General features: G+C 39.1%; 1 protein-coding gene across 2 annotated transcripts in view; it reads left to right on the top strand.

Annotated features, from left to right (window-relative positions):
• gbe1b (glucan (1,4-alpha-), branching enzyme 1b) overlaps positions 1–20,743 on the top strand; it is a 62,771-nt gene extending 42,028 nt beyond the window's left edge. The window contains exons 13-16 of one of the 2 annotated variants that reach the window (XM_030777864.1): positions 2,433–2,617; positions 5,329–5,459; positions 12,065–12,182; positions 18,925–20,743. In XM_030777864.1, coding sequence (XP_030633724.1) covers positions 2,433–2,617; positions 5,329–5,459; positions 12,065–12,182; positions 18,925–18,987 — 497 coding nt within the window. In that variant the 3' untranslated portion in view covers positions 18,988–20,743. Of the gene's footprint in view, positions 1–2,432; positions 2,618–5,328; positions 5,460–11,157; positions 11,262–12,064; positions 12,183–18,924 lie in introns of those variants that run through there. The other variant, XM_030777865.1, reaches the window with a different exon arrangement.
• Positions 20,744–22,784: the final 2,041 nt, after the last annotated feature.

Raw genomic sequence — 22,784 nt, 5'->3', positions numbered from 1 at the left:
TTTCTCTTTCAACATAATAAATCAGTCTTGTGTGTAAACAAATAAATAAACATATAAAACACTAGATTTGAAATCTTTAAGATAAAAAAAAAAAAGTTTGTCTTCAGTCTCTTTTTCGATGGCCACCTAGCTATGCAACTTTACCGTTTCGAGTGGTTTGCTACTTGTTCGATGTTGTTGAACGATAAGCTAATTCTTGCATACAGAGATTCTTGCATTTAACTTTGTTAGGGTTGTCCTTCAAAAGTTCGAAATGTTGCCATACTTTAGACTTCTTCTGAGACATGGTTATAGCCAGCCTAGTTTACCCACCTCTCCACCTCAGGTTTCAGCTTCTCTCATCAGTTAACCACCAGCTCATGTTGTCACGTGGATTTTTTTTTTTAGCGAGCACGACAGCAAGCCCTGCTAGAATATAAAAACAAATTCATGATTCCTTATTTATAATTCCTCACTAAAATGTTATCCCTGTATATTTTTGGAAGCTTCTATCCGTTTTATCCTGTTGTTATAATGCACGCTGACCGACCAGAAAAAAACAAAAAAAAAAAAAACACTGCTCGACTTGAAGAATCTCAGTCGACTGACGGGTTCCCGACAGATGATTCAGCTCGTCGACTTTCAGGGGGGCAGCCCTATCACATAGTAATGAAAACTCACGAAAAAGAAAAAGTCAAGTAAGCTAAACTGTAAGTTATAACTGAACAGCAATAACACTATTTAAAAAATCAAATGTAACAAACTAGTGGAGATTTTTTTTTTTTTTTTTTTTTACTCCAGATGAAGTTTACATTTGCATGAATAAGTTTGGACATCATTGTTGTGTACTGAGAATACACTACCTGCTGTGGTTGTCATTGTTCACATTCTCTTGATATCTTTCCATTTCCATATTGCCAGCATTTCAGATCACGGCTCTATCTAGGGATAAGCCTGTGTGTGGATCTGTCTGTCTAGCAGACAGTATCTCGGCACTGAAATTTTTTTTTTTGAAATCTCCCAATAAGCATGCATAACAGTGTGTGCTCGCTCGGGAGTGGCTGCGTATTGTTTGATGCTTCTTTAACAGCTCACTAATGTATTTCATTAGAATAGACTGTCACTCTCTGTCCGTTCCACTTCGTCCAATCTCTCTCTTTCATGCTTTCTGTCTTTCTCTGGCTCTCTCTTTCTCCTCGTCTTATTTGCTATCTCTCTCTCTCTCTTTCTCTCTTTCTCTCTTTCTCTATCTCTCTCTCTTTCACTCTCTCTCTCTGTCTCTTTCACTCTCTCTCTCTCTCTCTCTCTCTCTCTGTCTCTCTCTCTCTTTGTCTCTCTCTGAATAAACAACTTGCTTCATCGCCATTGTTTTCCCTTCTTTTCTTTCGTTCGTCAATGCGTTCTCTCCTCCTCTCGGAATTCAATTATCCTGACTGTTGTTTTATGATGTTGTCTCGTCAGCTGATGACGGATTCATTATCTCATCACTCTCTCTGACAAGACCGTCACCCTGCGCCCCCCCCCCCCCAAACTCTTCTTCTTTTTTTTTTTTTCTATCCCACTCTACTGCAGAACAGGCTCGTAAATGTATTCCCCGCCGCTCTGACGCTCTCTGTGCTCTTGTCAATCTTCTGACTTGACATCCTCCCCAAAACTTTAACTCACAGCCAAGCACATCCTGAATGGGAACGCTCATTATTCTCATGTGAGCTTACTTAATGAGAGCTGCAATTGTGCCCTTGTTTTCAGAACACGGGCGGAAATCGAATGCATATTTAGCAAGGCTGAAGAAGGTTTAGTTTGTGAAGACAGATTTGACTGATTGAATTGACAAAAAAAAAAAAAACAACACTTGGGCTCCGGAGGTCTGTCGGGTCTTTTGCTGGTCAGGTTAGGATTTGTGGGATATGACGCTGTTACTGCTCAAACACTGCACCAAGCACGCATAGATATGTTTACTTTTAGACCTTATCCAGTATTCTGTTGTTCGACTTCCAAATAACTCCAACTCTTCAAAAGGTTTTATTCATTTTCTCAATTTTTCCTCACTCTGCCACATAGTTTACGCTCCCCCACCGCTTTTGGTAAAAAAAAAAAAAAAAAAAAACGGTACAAATGGCAGCCAGTGAATTAATTTAGCATACATTTGATCGTCGAAAATAAATCAAATAATGCTTCAGGAGCAGATTTCTGGGAGACATATATTCCTCTCCTTTCCTTTGCTGTCAGATCATAGTTTTCGCTTGAATCGGTGGCTTTGAATGTGCTCTTTTGTTTTTCTTTTTTTTTAAGTACCCGGATTGCTAAGCCAGTTTGTGAACAGCAAAGTGCATTTGGTGTAAAGGGAGTGGGATGTAATTGCAATGAGCGTGTTTGAAAATGTTAAAAAAAAAAAAACAAAAAGAAAAAAAAAAAGGAAGGAAGAAAAAAGTCCTCTGTTTATGTAATTGCAGGTAATGAGTTTGGCCATCCCGAATGGCTCGACTTTCCCCGAAAAGGAAACAACGAGAGCTACCACTACGCCCGACGCCAGTTCAACCTGATAGACACGGATCACCTGCGGTACCGCCAGCTGTACGCATTCGACCGAGACATGAACCGCACTGAGGACAAGTATGGCTGGTTGGCTGCCCCCCCTGTAAGGACACAGACTCTTTCCCTTATGATGTTACTCTCTTTCTCACAGGGTTTCTAGTCTCTCTCTCTCTCTCGCTCTCGCTCTCGCTCTCGCTGTCTCTCTCGCTGTCTCTCTCTGTCTCTTTCTCCCTTATGTATGCTCTCTCACTCTCTCTTTTAGGCTGTCTCTCACGAGTGTTCTTCTCCCTATCTGTCTGTTCTCCTACCCCTGTCTTTCTCATTTTCCTTTTCTTTCAGAAATGTGCCTTCATCAAGCATTTTTTCTCCCCGGGTCCTTTTTTGGAAACTGACAGTCATTAAGCTTCAACTCACCCAGACGTACCCATCGCAATAAACATCACCCCCCCCCCCCTCTCCACACACACACACTTTATTTACACACAAAATCAATGTAGTACAACAGATAAGCACCTCACAGTCTTTGTCATATACATCACTATTCTTTGTTACACAGTACAGGGTCATCTAAAAGTCTCTCGGTTTCTTTTAAATCTTTCGGTTTTCATCGCGAGCCGAGCTACCAAAGGAATCGTGAATTATTGGCTGTGTAATGCGGTGTGGCTCACGTTTAGAAGCCTGTCTCCGACTGCCGTCTGAGTCTAAGGGAGGGGGGGGGGTGCATTTGGTTTCTACGCTGCAGCAACAGCGGTGGAAGTCTGTATGAGTAATATTGCCTTGGAGCGCACCATAGTGTGTTCAGTGAGTTTTAGAGTAATGGGATTGTGCAAATGGAGATTGTGCGGCTGAATGGGTGAGGATTAGGACTGAGGCTGTGTAATTGATTCAGTAATACTCTCTCTCTCTCTCTCCCACTGATTCAGGACACAGATTACAGCTACTTCACCTTGCCTTGGCACACTGTGACCTTGATGTTGTTTTTATGGGTATTATTTAAACCCGCAGTAAGCAGGAAATAATAACATAATAAGCATTTTTTCTTCTGCAATTTTTTTTGTGTTCCTTTTTTTTTGCATTTCAAGCTCAAGGTCTTCACTGATGTGTTATTTTAGAGATAGATAAAAAGGAGAAAAAAAAATTCACAGGCAGAGATTATGATTTCATCGAGAACATTTGTGGCGATGCTTAATTTATGTGTAGCCCTGTTTCGTTTAACTAATGTGTATGCTAGTCACTTTCGCGATGTCTTAAGTGAGTTTCGGAATATATGAAGTTGCGTTTATGTGAGATTCGACTGCACTGGAGTTTAAAGATAAAAGTGCATAAAATCTTCATGCTTAAGCATGCATGGAAACTGACTTTAGCTAAGATATTTCCTACTGGTTCAGTTCCTACCTTTCATTACTTCATCCTTTGAATTTTTACAGAGAATTCAAAATACACAGATGTAGAGTATTCCACTAATATTATCTAACCATAACATTTTCATTAAAGCGGTAGTTTGATCATTTCATTTTCTCCTGCAAACTAATTCCCCCGAGCCCCTAGCTCCCAGACTTGGCTAAACAGCGAGCAGCGTTCTTTGAAGACGGAAGGGCTGCATTTTGTCATCTGAAGGACAGCAAGATGGGACAGAGGAGTGGAATGGAGAGGGTGATAACTTTGGGGTTGACTGCCTAACTAAATGAAGGGGAAGGAGAAAACTATAGAGACTTGAGTTAAAAGAGCTATATGAGCCCGGAGCTTTGAAGACACGGCTCTGCAGGCTTCAAAGAGCTCAGACCTCGATGCTAAGCTAGTCTTGTTGAAACAGTGATAGAATCATAGGCGTCTCCCGCGGTGATATAAACAGCATGGACGCGCAGTCACCACCGGGCTCCTCTCTCCCTGACTGGTGCCATGTTTTATTTGCTCCACAAATACTTCAGCTCGGCGTCCCAGGCCACACGAAAAGACACTGAAAGGAAACCCGCCCCTTTTATTTAGTTATTTATTTTTTTATTTATTTTTACCGTTTTCGTATTCCTCGGCGAAGTCGTAGAAAGTTAAAACACAGTTTAAATGCAGAATCCATGCATTAAAAGTGATATGAATTCAATCCCGGATGGTCCCGTTGTAGACTGATCCAGTTGATATTCATCCTTATTCATGGGACTGAGATGGTTTCGGTAGATGTCACGTCAATTACGAAAGAGAACGAAGATTATGAAAGAGAAACATAAATAGAGATATAAGATGTGTTGGATTTTAGAGGCAACTCAATTTCCATCTTGCATCCCAGTCAACTGTGTCTGCTCATCCACCTCACATCACCTTCTTATGTTCACATTCATGCTCTCTTACTCTTCCTCTACCCCCCTCTGTCTCTCTCTCTCTCTCTTTCTTTCTTTCTGTTTTGCATGTTCAGCTCCTACATGGACGAGGGGGACAAGATGCTAAAAATAGAGAGCCAGTGTGGCATTGATAATCATTCCTAATGACACATTCCACAGTGGCTTTTTCTTCAGGAAACTGGCAGTTTAATCATGTGGAGTTGTCTAGAGCTGACACTTTGCTTCTCTTCTACTGCTTTGGACCAATGATTTTAGTCAGAATGTTCACGTAAATGTCTTCAGGACATTGTCAGCGATTTCATGAAAGTTTCATTTTGAGCAGTTTTAGCAGACTTTTCTTTATGAATGCTTCTATGCAGAATAATGATTTTCATTTTTTGGGGCTTTTTTTTTTTGTTGAAAGTGACTAAAACACAGTAAATCATGGTGTCTAAATGAAACTAATTCATTTTCCTCTTCTTCTCTCTGTTCATTTCTCCAGGCTTTTGTTAGTGCTAAGCATGAAGGGGACAAGGTGATCATCTTCGAGAGAGCTAACGTTATCTTCGCTTTTAATTTTCATCCTACCAAGAGCTACAGCAACTACAGGGTGGCCGCGGGACCCCCGGGAAAGTATCCTTTAACTCTGTTTTCTATCAACTCTCGTCCTCTGTCTTATCTTGTCAAACACTGTGGAGGTAAGCGTTTTGAAGCCTGGGAGGGTGATGACAAGGCGAGCCATATGTTGTGTCTGTCACATACTGAGACGTTACAGCTTGAAACACAATCTTGTGAATAGCATGTTGGAGAGCAATAAGATGTACGGATATAATAGCACTCTAGTAGTGGTGGCCCCGGACCAAAGACGGACGGTGATTTAGACTAGGTGGATTATGTTTTGAGCTACGCCGCTAAGATTCGAAGACTATGCCTTTTCACGTTCTTCCACAACGTTTTCTCGACCTGTCCAGGACCAGTCATCCAGAGAGAGGCGTATGTCAAAGGTTCGGCTCAGAATCGAGGAGAAAAAGAAAGAAGAGGGGCAGAACAAGAAACAATTTTACTATGTATTTGATCTTACTCCTTTCAAGAAAGAGCACCTTAACGATCAAACTGTAACTTTATGGGCTTTTTTTTTTCTTTTTAATTGTAACTTTATGGAGTTGCATACTTTTTTTTTTTTTTTTTTTCCTTTTCTTGCCATTGAGCGCTGGTAGATTTTTATTGAGCTAGAGTAGCAGACACTCCCGCTGACTCCCACAGGCTTTTGAAGTTAAAGGAGATGTGTTCAGACATAGGGGGGAAAAAAACCAGGCAGGAAACGCAAAGAGCTGAAAGGGCCAGAGCAATGGATGTCATTACAGCGACAAGCCTTAAACGCAAGCAGGCAAATTCACCCAGGCTTGTGTTTGTTTGCGTCTATGTGCGTGTGCGTGCGTGTGCGTGCGTGTGTGTGAGTGTGTCTGTGTGTGTGTGTGTCTTTGTGTGTCTGTGTGCGCGCGCGTGTGTGAAACGCATTGCCGTGAGCTGCCGTACGGTGTTGTGACTCCGATGGGAGTGTGAGCAGAGGATCCAATTAGTGGAAAAGACAGATGAAAGTGCCACTCAGAGGCAGAGGAGGTAAACAAGGCCGGTCCAAAAGAGTCCAGAGTGCTTTTTCATTAAAGCGATCGCAGTCACATACCCACATTTCCCCACACGTCTATTACAGACGTCTATTACTAGGTACACAGGAACAACGTGCAGTCTGCCGTCTGTAGATTGATTTTTTCTTTCTCTCTCTCTCCCTCTCTCTCTCTCTTTTTTTTTGTTTTGTTTTTTTTTTGTTTGCCTTGAGGAGAGAGAATCATTAGACAGTCAGAAACTGATGATGGTCATTAAGAGAAAGCAGCATTGTAGAGTTTGTGTCACTCACATCAAAAAGCCATCAGTGATGTTTCAATCCAGAACTCACCCATAGACCCCGGGCCTAGGGGGTCTTCAACACTTTGTCTGGAATGAGCAGCGACGTTCAGAATGATATCTGAGGATGGAACCCATTTAAAAAAGAGAGTGTCCGTATCTACAAGTGGTGAGCAGAACATGCACTTTATCTGCGGTGTTCGTCGAAGATTTAATGAAGGATGTAAAGCCATTTATAAAAAAAAAAGTCCATTCCTATCGTAGATTTTGGATAACAGGAACATATACATTGTACTTTTAAGAAGCTTGACAAGCTTTCCGTGGCTGAGAAGTAATCTTATTTCTGAAAGTTTTCCACTTATGTAAAAAAAAAAAAAAAAGAGAGCGAGAGAGAGGAAAAGAAAAAAGGCAAGTTTTCCTCAGGTGAAGCTCTCTACAATAAACACTGGCCATTAAAATTCTGTCGACATCAGCTTTTTGACAGACGCTCAAAAACCTTCAAACCTCTCTCTCTCTCTCCCCTCTCTCCCTCTCTCTCTCTCTCTCTCTCTCTCGTTCTCTTTCTCTCTCACTTTCTCGCTCTCTTGCTCTCCCCCTCAATGGGCATGTTCTTCAGGCAGTACGCTCCATCCAGCTGGTGTGAGTATTTGAAATCCCAGTTGGATGCTGGCATGAAAGCACTACCTGTCAGAGCGGATATGTCTTTGATATGTAGCGTTCCAACAGGCGTCTGCAATTGTGTCAGGTCATCATTCTTGTATTACCTGTCAGGGGCATTTACTAGAATACCACTCTGAATAATTTAGCAGTGTCAGCAATCATTTCTGAATATCTAATAAGCATCTTCACCCCCAGGCAAAAAAAAAAAAAGTCCCTAATGTTATGCCTAACCAGGTAAAACTATATAAAACTTTTTTTCATTACCTTCGTAAATGCTATCACACTAAATCTATGTTATGCTCGTGAAACTCCCTCTTTTCTGTTTTAAACACAACTAAGGGAGAGTGTGACACGGTACAGCGCTCTGTGGTAAGTCACTTAATGTGGTGATATCCATCGCTCTTATCTGGTTCCTGTTGCAGATGTTGCTATGATTTCTTTGTTTTTCCTACTGCCTTATTTTGAATGAGATCCCATTATTTATTGAATGATCCATGGTTTTGTCACTCGTATGAAAAACTCATGAATATCATTTTTTTATCTCTACATGATAGCATCATGCATATGAAGCAGTGCATTGTGCAAAAAAAAAAAAAAAAAAAAAAAAGAGTCTAATGTTATAAATCAAGTCACAGATGTGTGTTAAGAAACAAGAGACCTCTTCCTTTGCCATACTAATCTGCATACAGACTACTGTTGCCCCTCTGTAGCCTTGAGGATGTTTGTTTATGACAATGCCACAGGCGTGTTCTCTGCGGTCACCGTCATTGCCTGAATCTTCTCAGGTTATTTGCATCTGGCAGCTCTATGGTCCTCTCTCTCTCTCTCTCTCTCTCTCTCTCTCACTCTCTCAGGCTGACTGACTCATAAGAGCAAATTAACTGCCTTTCCATGTCCGCCCCTTTATTTTCAAAGGCGACATTGATTACAATACTTGAGGGCTGATGGGCATGCTGATGCGCCAGACATCTGTAACTACTAACAAAAAAAAACGTAATTGCCGAAAAAAAAAAAAATGTAACAGCCCAACAGATCTACCAGTCTGTTCTCGAGTTTCTATTTCTATGGCATGATGCGTTTGAATGGGAATACAGGAAGAAGCGTCCTCATTCTGTTCACATGTTCACACATATACACACACATACACACACACACACACACACAAAAATAGACACATTCCTAAAGTGTCTCTTGTTCAGCGAATTGTCCTTTTGCACTATGCGTTGCAAAATTTTTGGTTCTTTGGTGAATTCCAGGGCCTTGCTCTAAATTGAACTCAGTTGTATTGATCCTTCAGTGCCGACTTTATGGGGGACACTTTTCATGAAGGATTCATACAGCTCATTTAAGTTCTCTCTCTCTCTCTCTCTCTCTCTCTCTCTGTTTCTGTGTCTCTCTCTCTCTCCCTCTCTCTCTCTCTCTCTCTCTCTCTGTGTTCATTTTTGAATCTCAGACAGACTGGTGGTTTGAATTCACAATGGGAATACGGATATTCTGTAACACAGCAGTTTCACCACCCCCAACCCCCATCCCACCCCAAATCTCACTGATAACACTCTCTCTTACAGCTGAAACATCACATGCTGCTCAGAACTGCTCCTAATAAGATTATCATTCAGTAAGCCTGAAAACACTGCCAACAGAACGTTCCAGAAGTTCTTGCTAGCCATAAGAGTTCAAACTTGAACAACTTTTCAGTTAATGGTCTCACCATTCTATTCTGTAATTATTCTACATCAGTGAAAAACAGCTATTCATATCTGTATGTTATCTAGGCATCAGGAGACAAAAGCTGTGATTCACTAAGCATCAGGGCAGTGTTGGTGTGATTATGTTTATGTTTAAAAGTTAAGGTAAGCTGTCATGATCCTTATTGTGGCACATTATATTACTACACTCTGTAAAGGCTTTAAATGAGGTGTTAAACAGGCTTGCTTTGAATGATTCGTTCAGTCATTATCTAATCTAATGAAGAATGGAAATCGGTTTTGTCATTGAAATTGCATACTCTGTTGATGTACTGGTATGGTACATTCTTACAAGAGTTCAATTCACTGAAAAATAGGTAATTTTATGAAAAGAGCTGTCTGTTCTAGTGGAAACCTAAATTCCACTTCATTTTCTGTGAGTTTTTTTATGCATATGTACTCAAATAATAACTGTTAAAAACAAATTGTATAATGCCTATTTATTGCAGTAAATGTCAAATGTAATTTGTGTAATTTTCTGCTGGATTCAGATAATTAGGACAAACGGTTCCTTAATGGTTTGCACAGGTCATTAATGGCCAATATTTTTCAACAACAAACCCATTGTACAGGCTGGTTCACCCATACAAGCCGTACAATTATGTTTTACAATTAGACTTTGAATGGATGGATTACAACTACAATATTGAGTTATTATGTTTGCAGTTTGGCTGAAATGCCAACTCTACTCTCTGCAATATCTACAGATAGATAGATAGATAGATAGAGTATATTGCTTATATAGTATATCACACTGAAGTTAAGTTGTAAATGTGAGTTAGACAAGGCCAATATTACATGAAGCCAAAAGCCCTACTGCACTTTAAAAGATAAAAAAAAAGGCTTGAAATGTGTCATATTTGTCGATCATACCAAACTGTACACAGTTAAAGTGCATTTGAGATGTTTTAGGAGGATGTTTTCATACACTTTGTGGAGTACTTCACTCACCGGTTGGAATGAATAGGGAATAGAGAAAAAAAAAAGTTGTGTGAAGTATCAGAGTTACTCAAAAAGAATGTGAGACAGAGAGTGTCTGAATAGAATATAGGATTGGAAACATGTTGCTAAGTTATATTTGCTCTCTCTCTCTCTCGCCCTCCCTCCCTCTCTCTCTCTGTCTCTCTCTCACTCACTCTCTCTCTCTCTGTCTCTGTCTCTCTCTCTCTCTCGCACTCTCTTTCTCTCTCTCTCTCTCACTCCCTCACTCTCTCTCTCTCTCTCTCTCTTTCTGCCTTTCTGTTTTTGATAACATCCCAAAATATCCATAACAAACGGAGTTTGTTCTGACAGTAAGAGGTTCCTATGCAAATAGGCGCGGGGAGGAGAGAAGGGGAGGGATATCGTCTTCCTCAGCAGAAACAATGCACAGAGCAGCTCTTCCTTTTAATCATCACTATCAAAGTCGACAAGCAGGCAGTAAAAGGCAAGCCGTCTCAGCTCTGGGGCACAGGGAGGGAACGTGTGAGAATCACACTAAGACCTCCAGACTCACCCGCAGGGAGATGAGGTGATTATTCAGCCAGCCAATTAGATGCCTGTTTGTTATATCGCACAACAATTTAAACCCCGGAGAGACTGAGGTAAACAGAGGAGAGACAACTCTCCGGGGAGTAAAGTATCTCATTTACTCTCCTTGTATCGTAGGGATATAGCTGTTTTCCCGTGACACTTAATGTGTAGTAGATCATTGCAAGCTCGTGCCAATGGTTCCTTCGCTGGTGTCACTTAATAAGCCCATATGTGAGATTCATTATATTTTATGCATGTGTGTCTGATGTTATTGGGACATGTTTTATACATTGACATATACATTGACTGTTACTGTATTTTGCCTCGAATCTATATGTAGTATTTCTCTTTCGACATATTAGAATCCATGAATTGTTACAAGGTAGTAAATATGTAATGAATATGCAGAATGGTGTCAGTATTGATTACAGTATGTATATTTTTCTGTAATGATTGATTAATGACAGAAGTCAGAAGTTGCCATTCATATTCCCTCAACTTAATATCAGATTACCAAGTCAACCCTGAGGTCATAGAGAATGAATTTCACAAGGACACCAGAGAATTCACCAAAGAAATGGAAATGGTTTCCACCAAAATGGTTTTTCTCTCTCTTCATTATTCTTTTACGGTCTTCTTTGTCGTCTCTCTCTCTCTCTCTCTCTCTCCATTTTTTTTTTTTTGCTTAGAAATTACTTATTCTGGTCATGAGTCTAGGCAATTACTTTTTTTAATATTTAATTTAGTCAGTGTAGCACAGACACAGAAAAATTGTGCGTGTGCATGTTTGGTGTTGTTTGAAACATTTTTTGATGGAATACATTATTAATATATTGAAATGGAAGAATAATTTGGCCTGGAATTGGATGCTTCATTGCTGATCCATTTTGCTCAGAGCTCATGTTTATATGGGACAAGGCTTGTCATTGTTTCCCAGGGGCCTCAGAGCAATCAGAACTGTTGACGTGTGAGGTTGCTGAAGAGAATGCTAACTTTCCCCAGGAGTGGCCAACCAGTGCACATCTAGCACAATCAGGAAGATATAAATGTAAAGTGAGAAACTATAGAACGAACATGTTGGCGTGTAGAGGTTTTTATTTTAAACCCCTTCTTGCCTAATTTGCACAGTTTCACACTCTCTAACTGAGACCAGTATTGATTTACTATAAGCTCGTATATATCAACTGATTGAATATGAGAATGAAGACTTTTTCTCATTTTGCGGTGTTTGTGTTGGTTTCAGACTGGATGTCTGGTTAAAAGAAGGAAGAATGCATCAAAAAAAATAAAGAAAGGAAAAAGTTCTCATTTCGTATAACTACTAATCAATTTAATTGATTGCGTTTTTTTTTTTTTTTCTTAACGCTTTGAAAGTTTTGTCCTTCCAGTTTGAACTCCCTTAACCCTCTGCATCAGATACAAGATCAAACTTGATTCTGATGAGGTTCAGTACGGTGGCCATGGAAGACTGGACCATAACACTGAGTTCTTCACCGAGCCCGTCCCTCACAATGGGAAACCCAACTCTATGCAGGTAGGCCACCACTATATTAGAAAATAATAGATTTAACTCATCCTAATTGAGTTAATTCTGCTTCATGTTTGTCCCTTATATAACGATCATGTAAAACAAATAGTACTGTTATATTACGTAAAACAGATATTAATGTCACATGAGGTCTTGTTTGTGTATGGTTAAAAAATGTTTTCCTAGGTTGTGCATGACTTCTAATGTGAACACATTAGTTTAGTTTGCTTAACCACCTGTTCCCACAAATATATTATTTGTTTTCCTATAGTAAGGGATATCTCAAGAATACACACAGTACTTGGTTTTAGTTTTATTTTTAGATGCGGCTTTGCAGATATTACTTAGGTGCATATTCTTTACATAGCGTAAATGTATGGGTGCCCATAAATCACTGTCTTAAAATTGGCTATACCTGGGAGTCATATACTTTTTGTCATTTAAGTTTTTCTCTCTCATATTTCAGCTTTTTTTCTCCTTTAGATATTTCATTTCCAAAAGGCTGATTGAATTAAAGTGCGTAACATGAAATTTAAACCTCTATTTTCTGGCTGTGACGTGTTGCAAAGCCCCATCTCAGTTTCTCTGTCTAGTGTTCTTCACCTCTCTTTTCCTCTCTGCAAAAGCTCTAACAAGGTTCTGGCAAACTTTTCCATTTCTCCCACTTTTTTTTAAAGAAATAAATAAATAAAAACACTTTTGAAGCACTTTTACTTGTTACTGAAAAAAGCATTGGTCAGTATTTGTTAGATATGATTTAATCAAGGATTTGTAAGGATTAGTACTTATTTTATTCATTCAAAACAGTCAAAGCAAACAAATTGACTTAAAGCAAGCCATAGCTTGCAATGTTAGTTGTGTTGGATTGGATTATTTTTGGTAGATCTTGTTGTGTGGTTTGCATGACTTTAGTGTGGTTTGATTTAAAAACAATGAGTTCAGTAGCTAAAACATTTAACCCACAACAGCATACAATATAAACCCAGACCATGGTCTAGGTTGAACAGAGGAAAAGCAATGAGCAGTAAAGTATCTGTGAAACTTTCTCACTTGTCACCAAGTTGTTAACGCTGTCTAATTAAAGGATTGGTTGTTTTTGTAAGCGAGAGGGATTTGAATCTTGAGTAAACAAGAGTTAGATTTAAGATTTGTTGTTTGATCTTTTAGAGAAAGAGGTAACGGTTACCTGAGAAACATCAGCCGGATCTCTGGAGTACACATGGTTATTTTTATACTGTTAAAGATGCAGAACTTTAAAGTGAAGGAAGACCTTTAGGTTTGCATTATGGAGAAAGCTTGAGGCCTTTTAAGAAAGCAAAGCATGAACATACAGAGAATTTATTTTTACTGTATAATATTCACAGAAATACCGTATAGACCAATCCTTTACATTCACTGAAAACGTGGCTGAATTTGTTGCCTTTTATGTCAAATGCTAATCCTACACACTTGACATTTATGTTCCTCGTTCTTTGAAAAGGACATTATCTTAGTCATATTAAGAACTCTTGTCCTTCAGATACGTTAAACATGTAGTGGACTTGACAAGGGTCTATTCAAAATGCACTTGATCTGGGTCTCAGGTCTTTTATGATCATCCTATAAAATTATCATATAAAGTCTCTCCAGAGGCTTCTTTCATATCTTCAGTATGCTGTTATGCTACACAAGCCATCACAGCCTGGTGTTTGAAATCTTAGTTCTTCTTAAATCACTACAGTTTAAAAGCTTAAGTGCACAATGATGTCACATATTGGGTAAAAAGAAACTGGATTTTTTTTTTTTTTTTTTTTTTTTCTGTGGAACTTATACTTAAATTAATAACAGATTTTGGCCGTGTTCTTACACCCACATTTAGGACATCAAGTCAATACTACTCAAGACTTATTCTACCCTGCAAAACTCTCCTTTTATCTTCGCTGTAATTCTCAGCTGTATTAAGACAGCTTTCATCAGTGAAAAAGCTCTTAAATTAGGCATTCTCTTTTTTCTCTTGACTAACTTTTTATTAATTCAAACACCACAATGTCATTCCCACCCCTCTCAGCCAAATGTAAAGTTTAGCTAACAAGTCTGCTCCTAATCTCATTCCCATCAGGGACACATGGGAGTGGTGGATGGGACAAAGGAGGTTTTCAGCACGTTTTTTTTTTCTTTCCACATTCCTATCAGCTTCTCGGCTCCTCTCAGCCCTTCGCTGGCATGTCTATGTGTGATGGGAATTAATCATCGCAACTGTTGGCAGGTGCCACGTAAAGGTCTTCTTCTTTTTCTCCATGATTTATTTAAGTGCTATGACTTCAAAGTCAGTGTCGTCTGCATAAACTTCTTTTCTTTTTCCTTTTTTTTTTCCCATTTTTTTTCTTTCTCCTTTAATGGGTCCATCAACTCGCCCACCTCCTCCTCCTTTGAGTGACAATAAACTCTCATTTTCTCTCTGAAGGCGTTGGGTATCTGACACACCACACACATAAACTGATGAATCCAGTTGCATTAAGCATGCAGAAGTTTAGCTGCTAGAGAAAGATTAATGTAGACTTCGCTTTTTTTTTTTTTTCCACTTTCATGATAAACAAACGTGTTTTTGTTTTTTTTTCCTCTTTCTGGTTCTGAACATTATTTGCTCTAAAGTAGTAAGTGCGTCCAAATGGTTATATTCTGAAGTTATGCGTCTTGAGTGGAGCGCTTGAGGTCCGATTTTACAATTCTGATGGAGTAATCAAAAGAAGCCAGTGACTCATCTATGCAGAGGAGGTGCTTAACTAACTCAGCTCCTCTTCACTGACAACATGAATATTCTGTGCATTAGATAGTCACACCACTCTCTCTTTATGGCTTGTAGAGCTTTTATATTCAAGGATTTCAGTATCATGACCCTGTTTGCTTCAGTTTAAATGATCAAAAACAAACACAAAAAGCTCCGTTTCATGTGTAGTTCCATCACGCTGGCCTAACGTGGATTAACTTCTATTGAAATGAGTGGAATAAGTTCTCTAGACCCTTCACTTCTCTAGATCTGTTTTGTGTGTTTGCACACACAGTATCCGCATGTGAATCACTGTTCAGTTCGGCTCTCTGAGTTAGTTCTGCTTTGTAATAACTATTGAAAACTATTGAAAGACTGGTGAAAGAGATGAAATGGACTGATGAGAGGTTCGCGTACTTGAGAAACTCGAGAGAGAGAGAGAGAGAGAGGGAGAAGGTTTGAAATGTTTTCGATTGAGGGTTCAGGAAACAAAGGCAAGTTTTTTTTTGTTTTTTATTTTTTTTTTCTCCTCTCACAAGGTCATAAGAGTACTTCTGAATGCCTGGAGACATAACCAGACATGAAGGCCTGTGTGAGTCTACCTTGTGTTTGCCTATGCTATACAGTTTATAAGGATTTATCTCTGCCATGTGAACACCACTGATATTGAACTCTGCATCTTAAGGCTTTGCTGAGTCTCCCCTCAGAAAACATGGGATCCAGATCATGCAGTAGGGTGGAATCAAAGCCCTCTGTGGAGTTGCCATGAGTCATGAAACGAAACCCCCATCAAAAGTGTTTTCTTCTTTCAATGTATGCTGTTTGTTTATGCAGTATACTGCAGGCACAGTGGTGTTCAAGGCCTGTGAGTATGTTCTCTTTCATAGGGCACACAAGGTGGTCTTGGGATTTCAAGGACACCTGGATTGGCATTCACCACTTAGAATCAGTAGGGGATTTCCTCTGTTGACTGTTTGCCCTGGGGAATTCTAAGATCATCGGTTACTGTTGCAGGCGCCAGGCCCTCAAGGTTTTTCATGTCTTAAATGTAGTTGTTTTTTTTTATCACAACATGAAAAAAGTCACAAATTATGAGCAAAGTCTAATTTCTGAAGAAGAACCATAACTTGTCTGTGATTTTGAATCATCCACTGTCTGATCCTGAGATGTGGGAGGTTTTTTGTGTGTGTGTGTGTGTGTGTGTGTGAGGGTGTGTTTGTGTATGGGTATATGTGTGTGTGTATATATGTGTGTGTGCTTTGCAGTGGAATATTAATTAGCAGCAGTACATTTGCCTGTTATAACAACATATCAGGTATATCTGTGTCTTCTATGTGTGTGTGTGTGTGTGTGTGTGTGTGGGCATATGTGTGTATGTGTATACGTGTCTGTGTGTATACGTGTGTGTGTGTGTGTGTGTGTGTGTGTGTGTATGGGCATATGTGTGTATGTGTATACGTGTCTGTGTGTGTATGGGCATATGTGTGTATGTGTATACGTGTCTGTGTGTGTGTGTGTGTGTGTATGGGCATATGTGTATACGTGTGTGTGTGTGTGTGTGTGTGTGTGTGTGTATATGTGTCTGTGTGTGTGTGTGTGTGTGTGTGTGTGTGTGTGTATGGGCATGTGTGTGTATGTGTATACGTGTGTGTAAGTGTGTGTGTGTGTGTGTGTGTGTGTATGTGTATGGGCATATGTGTGTGTGTGTATACGTGTCTGTGTGTGTATGTGTGTATGTGTATACGTGTGTGTGCTTAGCAGTGGAATATTAATTAGCAGCAGCAGATTTGTCTGTAATAACAACATCAGGTATATCTGTTTCTTTTTGTTTGCTGATTAATTCTGCTTTTGTCACCATTGTTTTGAACAGCAGTGAAAAGTAAATGCTGTTGACACATTGCAGCTCTTGCACAGTGGTAGCTTTTGTCTCAACAGGTGCAGTCATTCATTCTGTCTTCTTTCTCTCCTCCACTGAGTCTCTGCTCAGCTTCTTTTCCCCACTGTGTCTGTTTAATTAGTCACCAGTCTGAGTCTGTGTGTGTGTGTGTGTGTGTGTGTGTCTCTGTGTTTCTATATATGTGTGTGTGTCTCTGTGTCTCTGTATATGTGTGTGTGTGTGTGTGCATGTGTGCGTTCCTGTGTGTCAGTAATGTAGCGCTGAGCTGCTCCCATAGTGCCATCTGAGTATTAAAAAACACACACACACACACACACAGTCTCAAGCAGACAGTAATGCGTTGGGATGAATTGAGGGCTTCACTGGGCGAGACTAGTATTAAAAGCAGCTCCCGCTCTTACAGAGCTGAGATTTGAGTTTCAGATATGCTGGAGAGCTTAACTGACCCGGCACACTTTGTCATTTAAATGATGAATGTTCTATTGAGAGTGAGCGCTCACTGATGTGCAGAGACGGGTGCAGGGGGTTAGGAGAAACCGAAGGAGCCTCCATGCTTTCTCATTCTAATAGACTGCAGTTAACAGTTTGGATTAATGTGACTCAATAGCTCAGTATCGACTAGCACGCTGAATTGTCACAAATTTCACTACGTGTGACTGCAGACTGCTAATTGTTTCACTAAACAGGTCTTCAAAAGACGCCCCCCCCCCCCCCACCCTTGTGATTGCCATCAATTGTAGTTAAACTAGATGTGGGAGGTTTGTCACAAGTTCTGATGATCTTGATTTAAAATAGGGGAAAAAACAAAAGAAACCAATTACCTCTCAGTATAGTTTCACAAAAGGTTGACGAGGCACTGTAGGTTTGTTTCTTGGAAAAACAAGAAAATCTCGAAGAAGTTCTGTTTAACATAACGTTCTCACACTAACTGGCAACGTGTGTTATTTGCACAGAAGTCAAAGTCTTAGAACAGGATTCTCCAGCCTTTTAAGGTCCACTTGAAACGGAGTGCTGTGAAACCAATAAATAGAGCAGAAAGCTGACTTACAGTGAATCAGATTTGGAAAAACTGTAGGCTCTTTTCTTTTCTTGTGTGTGTGTGAGGAAAAAGTGCATATTGTATTTAGACAGTCATATCTCTCCCATTTTAAACATTGTTTGAGCACAGTGGGGAAAACCAGCGGCTCAGGATCGAAAAAGACAAAACAGAAGCATAAAGAGAATAAAAAAAAAAAAATAATAAAATAAATAGGTTTGTATCAAAGGCATAACAAGAATAGCTCAGAGGGATTTCATGCGTGTTTGCGTCATGCTATACTCCAGTGATGGCAGCTTTACCGATTCACCACTAAGCCCAGAAGGCCAGCAGCACACGTAGCATTTGCTTGTTTTAAGGCGGCCAGCCTTTTTTTTTTTTTTTTTTTTCTACTGAATCCAAAAATCATTTGATATTTTGTGCTGAGATCACTATGTAACCCGGAGAGCTAGTTCCATTCCCAGCTCTGCTGGCACAACCTACTTTAGATAAACAGTTGTTTGTGCCTCGACACAAAATCCACTAGCCTTTTTCCTCTTCAGACATAAAAAGAATATTCATGATAGAATATTAGGGACAGGGTTTTATTGAATATGATGATTAGATGGTTATTAATGAGGATAAGATGTTTTTTTTGGTTGTTGTTGTTGTTTTTTTTCTCTGTGGCTGTAATCATAACCTTCATTTTGCAGAGGTTTTTTTTTTTTTTTCTGCTAGAGCACACTACATTTCTTTACATACAAGGCACTGTTGGTGAGATTACTGGGTTTTGTCTGTCTTCAAATCATTTTTTTTTTTTTATTGATTTGAAAACTGTTTCGTCATCTATTGACAGCAGTATATTGGATTACAGCAGTTTGTTAATTGATCGAAACGCTGAACTGTATGGAAGAACATTCCAGCAATCTCTCATTACTTTTTCAACTCTGTTACTCAAGAAGCCCTTTTTCACTGTGTTGAAGAATGTAAGGATTTTTTTTTTTTTTTAGTATCCACCTGTTATCAAAGTGTAATATTCTCTCTTTCATGAAGTCTTACTGTCTCTTCCCTCGCTCTCCCTGTCTTCCAGGTTTACATTCCCTGCAGGACAGCTATTGTTCTGGCCAACGAAGAAATCGATTACTGCTACTGAAACACAATCAGTGTTGTGAAGAAGGAAGGCAACCGAGAGTCCCTCGTTTCTTCACTTTACCTCCTCTCATACGTGCCAGCCATGCACCTCACACGAGCCTTGTATTGCTTTTCACTATCCTAAGAGGATCAGGAATGTGTCTGTTTAAGAGTTTGTACGTGTTGACTGAATGGTCAGGTTTAACATACAGTATGGAAAATACCAGTGCAATCGGACGGTTGCTCCATCCAGCTCCAATTTCAGCCTCTCGCAGATATAACTGTGGTGTGTTATGAATCCAATATGTAATCAGTCCACGTCGTATCTTATTTTAGTTTGTGCTTCACATTATACAATGCTTAGCGGCTGTGTGTTTCTAGAACTGTCTTCGGAGACCATGTGACCTGTTTGCCCAGTGGGATATATCACTAATATTAGAACTACTGAAATGGCCCCTCACCACTACCCAGACCATCTGTATGCACAGTGTCTATATCATGACACATTTGTGTTAATTATAGAAATGTAAAGTCGAGTAAGGTCAGTATTAGACACAGTGTTGTTTCAATCAGTTACATTATTTATGTATTCAAATAACTGAATTATGTATGCAAAATAATTTCAAAAATATTGTTACAGCATAGAAATTAAGTGGCTAGATTTAGATTTGGGTTTTTTTTTTTTTTTAATATGCTATTTAATTTGAAAAGACACAAGCACTTTGTGACAAGATTTTGCAGCTTATAGTATATAAGTATTTATATACTAACAGTGTTTTTTTTTTTATTACACTTGAAAACCCATTTACTGCTTCAGAGATCTGAATTCGAATGGAATGAAATTTCACAAGGTATATTCAGCAAGTAACCTTGTTGAAATCACCGCTCAAAAAACCAAATTTTTTCAGGCCGTTTACCTGTTCTAGTAACTTTTGCTACTGTGTCAAGCATATCTGTCCAAATAATAGCTTCTCGAACGCATTTTGCATTTTAAATTAATTTACGTTGCAGATACATATTTTGTATGTGGGAGAAATGAGTGTGTTCAATTAAACAGCTACAGGGACTGTAGTTAGTATTCAGATTTCTTTCATGCAAATCTTATTCAAGCACGGTTAAGCACTGTGAATTATAAAAATAGGCAGCAGACAGTCTGTACCATAAAATTATTAGGCTCCCAATTAATATTGGTCTGCCTTATAGAACTGATAGATAGTTGGCCCACAACAACATATCAGTGATATTTCTCATTACCCTCAAGTAGCAGCTTGAAGATAGTGTTGTCCTACTTTGGAGGCTTTTACAGCAAATTGTCCACCTCAAGAAACTCTTATTCTGTTCCCTCCTGCTCTCTGTAGCAGCTCTTCTTTCTCCGCTTTGTGGTTTGAAGAAGATTAATTTGGCCTAGAAAATTAAATGGTTACATAGCAATAATTAGATGCAGCTGTCCTCACTTTCATGATTTAAAAGTTAATTGAGACACAGGTTAATGGGTTGAATGTGGATCTTTTCCCCTGATCTTCCGCATTCTACTTGGGTGGCAAAGATTTTGATGTAACATCTTATCTGAAATTCAAAGTGCAGTGAACATGTGTGGGTTTGTACAAAATAAATCAATAAACAGAGAGATAGATAAGGATAGAGTCCAGCGCAAGTGACATTAAATACTGCATTGTATTTTCCTTATGGTGGTTCTCACGTCCATACTTGTAAGTTGATGTCACTTGCTATTTTGTGGTAAAATGCTCAACAAATGAAAATAAATCCACTGAACCCTGTCTTTGCCTTTTATTCATTATTTTAGAAGTCAGCAGGGAAGTATGTCACTGTCCACGTCTTATGTGTCCAGTAGTGAAGTGGAGAAATCTGCTTTTTAGGTGCTGTATGTTAAAGTCCAACGCTAAGAAACTAAAGGCGAATTCCAAGCATTGTAACATATTCAACGAATTAATTCGGTCTCACAGCATTATCGGAACTTACTAAATGTCATTATTTTCTTTCCAACTAAGCAGTGTCAGTCAGCATCAAACAAAAAGATGATAATCCGTCGCAAATTTTTCTGCTTGCTGTAATTCAGTTGAACTATTCTTCAGTTCATAAGGTCCCAGGCTTTGAAACTATTCCACCATACAGTTGTTTTTTTTTTTTTTTTCCTGTTCTCCCCATCATGAAAAGAAGAAAAGTATGTTCAAAGCCATACCCATAATGTCTTAGCACAGGTGTTCCGAACATCTCATTTCCTTTTATATAAAACCGTAGGCTTTCTTTTTAAAAATGTCTGTCAGCTCTCCAAAAAAAGCTTTGAGAGAGAAAAACCTTATCTGCATAAGTATCTAACGCACGAACAAGGACCATTGTGAGTTTTGAAGGAGGAAGCGTGTGTTTAATCGCATCTTTCATCCTACTCAGTGGCATTTTCATGACTCTTCATGAATCGAATGCGTTAATATAAACGGAGAGGTCACCACCGGCACTGAAGCTACTTTGTTACGGGCTTCTTTTCTCTCCACTAATCAGGACAGCTCTTTATCATTAATCACCGCCAAGTCTGTGAGCAACCAGGTATGAAAATCAAAGTAGAATGAAGCCATCAGCCTGACCTCAGTCTCCTCCAATGCTCTGAGACTTAGTGAGACCTCGTAGATTTATTTATTTATTTCTTTATTTATTTTCAAGGATGGTGGGGGGGGGTTACATGGATCCAGTAGCATGATTATAAGGTTTTTGAAACACGGAGTCCTGCTGGGCTCTAATGCAGATTGGGAAGATTTTATTCAAAGGCAACGGTATGCATTTTTTTTCCATGCAGAGCGCTTCCCCGTGGGCTTTTGAAACTCTTGATGTTTTCTCCATGATCCCAGCAATTATCTCATTGGCTTACCCATATGCTAAAGAGATGAAAATGATATGGAACCAAATCGGATTTATTCAAAATGGCTGCAGTATTGTGTGGTGAAATATCTGGGAAATATCTCCTGTTAGAGCTTAAAAAAGAAATACTATGCCTTCTATACCTCGTTTATGTATATATATTTATATATAGCCACTGGCGGGCAGAGAAGGCACTGTACAACCTTATGTAGAGTATTATGCTTACAGATAACAATTTGATCCAATTCAAGTATTTTTGTTGATTTCATCATGCAGGTTTTTTTGATCGATTCAGGTTTTGTAGACTTTGTTATGGATTTGGGGTTTTTCGGTTTCGTTTCGCTTTTCTTTGTTTGTTTGTTTTTAATTCAGAGACTTTGGGCATGGTGAATTTGGATCTTTGGAGACTGACACTTTATGGAGTCTTTGGACTCTTGACTTCAGTCAAAAAAAACAACAATCCTAATTCCTAATCCTCTGGCAGTATGATTAATTTAGTGTTTATTTCACTGCAAGTTCAATACCTCCAGAACTGAAGTGTCCTTCATAATTGTTTTTTGACCAGAAAGACTCAAACCATAATGCTAGATAAATGAATGCATAATATCAGCATTACATTAGATTTCTCCATATTACCTGATGAAATATCCCATTGCAGACAACTACTGATGAAAGAATGTCACAATATTGAGATGCAGAGATTTCTATTCTCCACTGTTGTTCATATGTTGAGTTATTTCATTTACCCAGAATATGTGTAATCCTTGCACACTTTTGTTTAAGAAAAAGGTAATCGTTGCAGTGATATCACACTGGATGCGCTTGTAACACATGACTATAATATAGTGACACATCCAGCACTACAGTTACAGCTGTGAAAATGAGATTCACTTTACATTGTGTATTAGAAGAACTGATTTTATGTCATTCTGCTTCCGTCCTAGCAAC

This window comes from Chanos chanos, chromosome 6 (assembly GCF_902362185.1).
Source record: "Chanos chanos chromosome 6, fChaCha1.1, whole genome shotgun sequence".
Lineage (NCBI taxonomy): Eukaryota > Metazoa > Chordata > Actinopteri > Gonorynchiformes > Chanidae > Chanos > Chanos chanos.
Note: the sequence above shows the minus strand (reverse complement) of the source record. Positions and strands in the feature narration are given on the sequence as shown.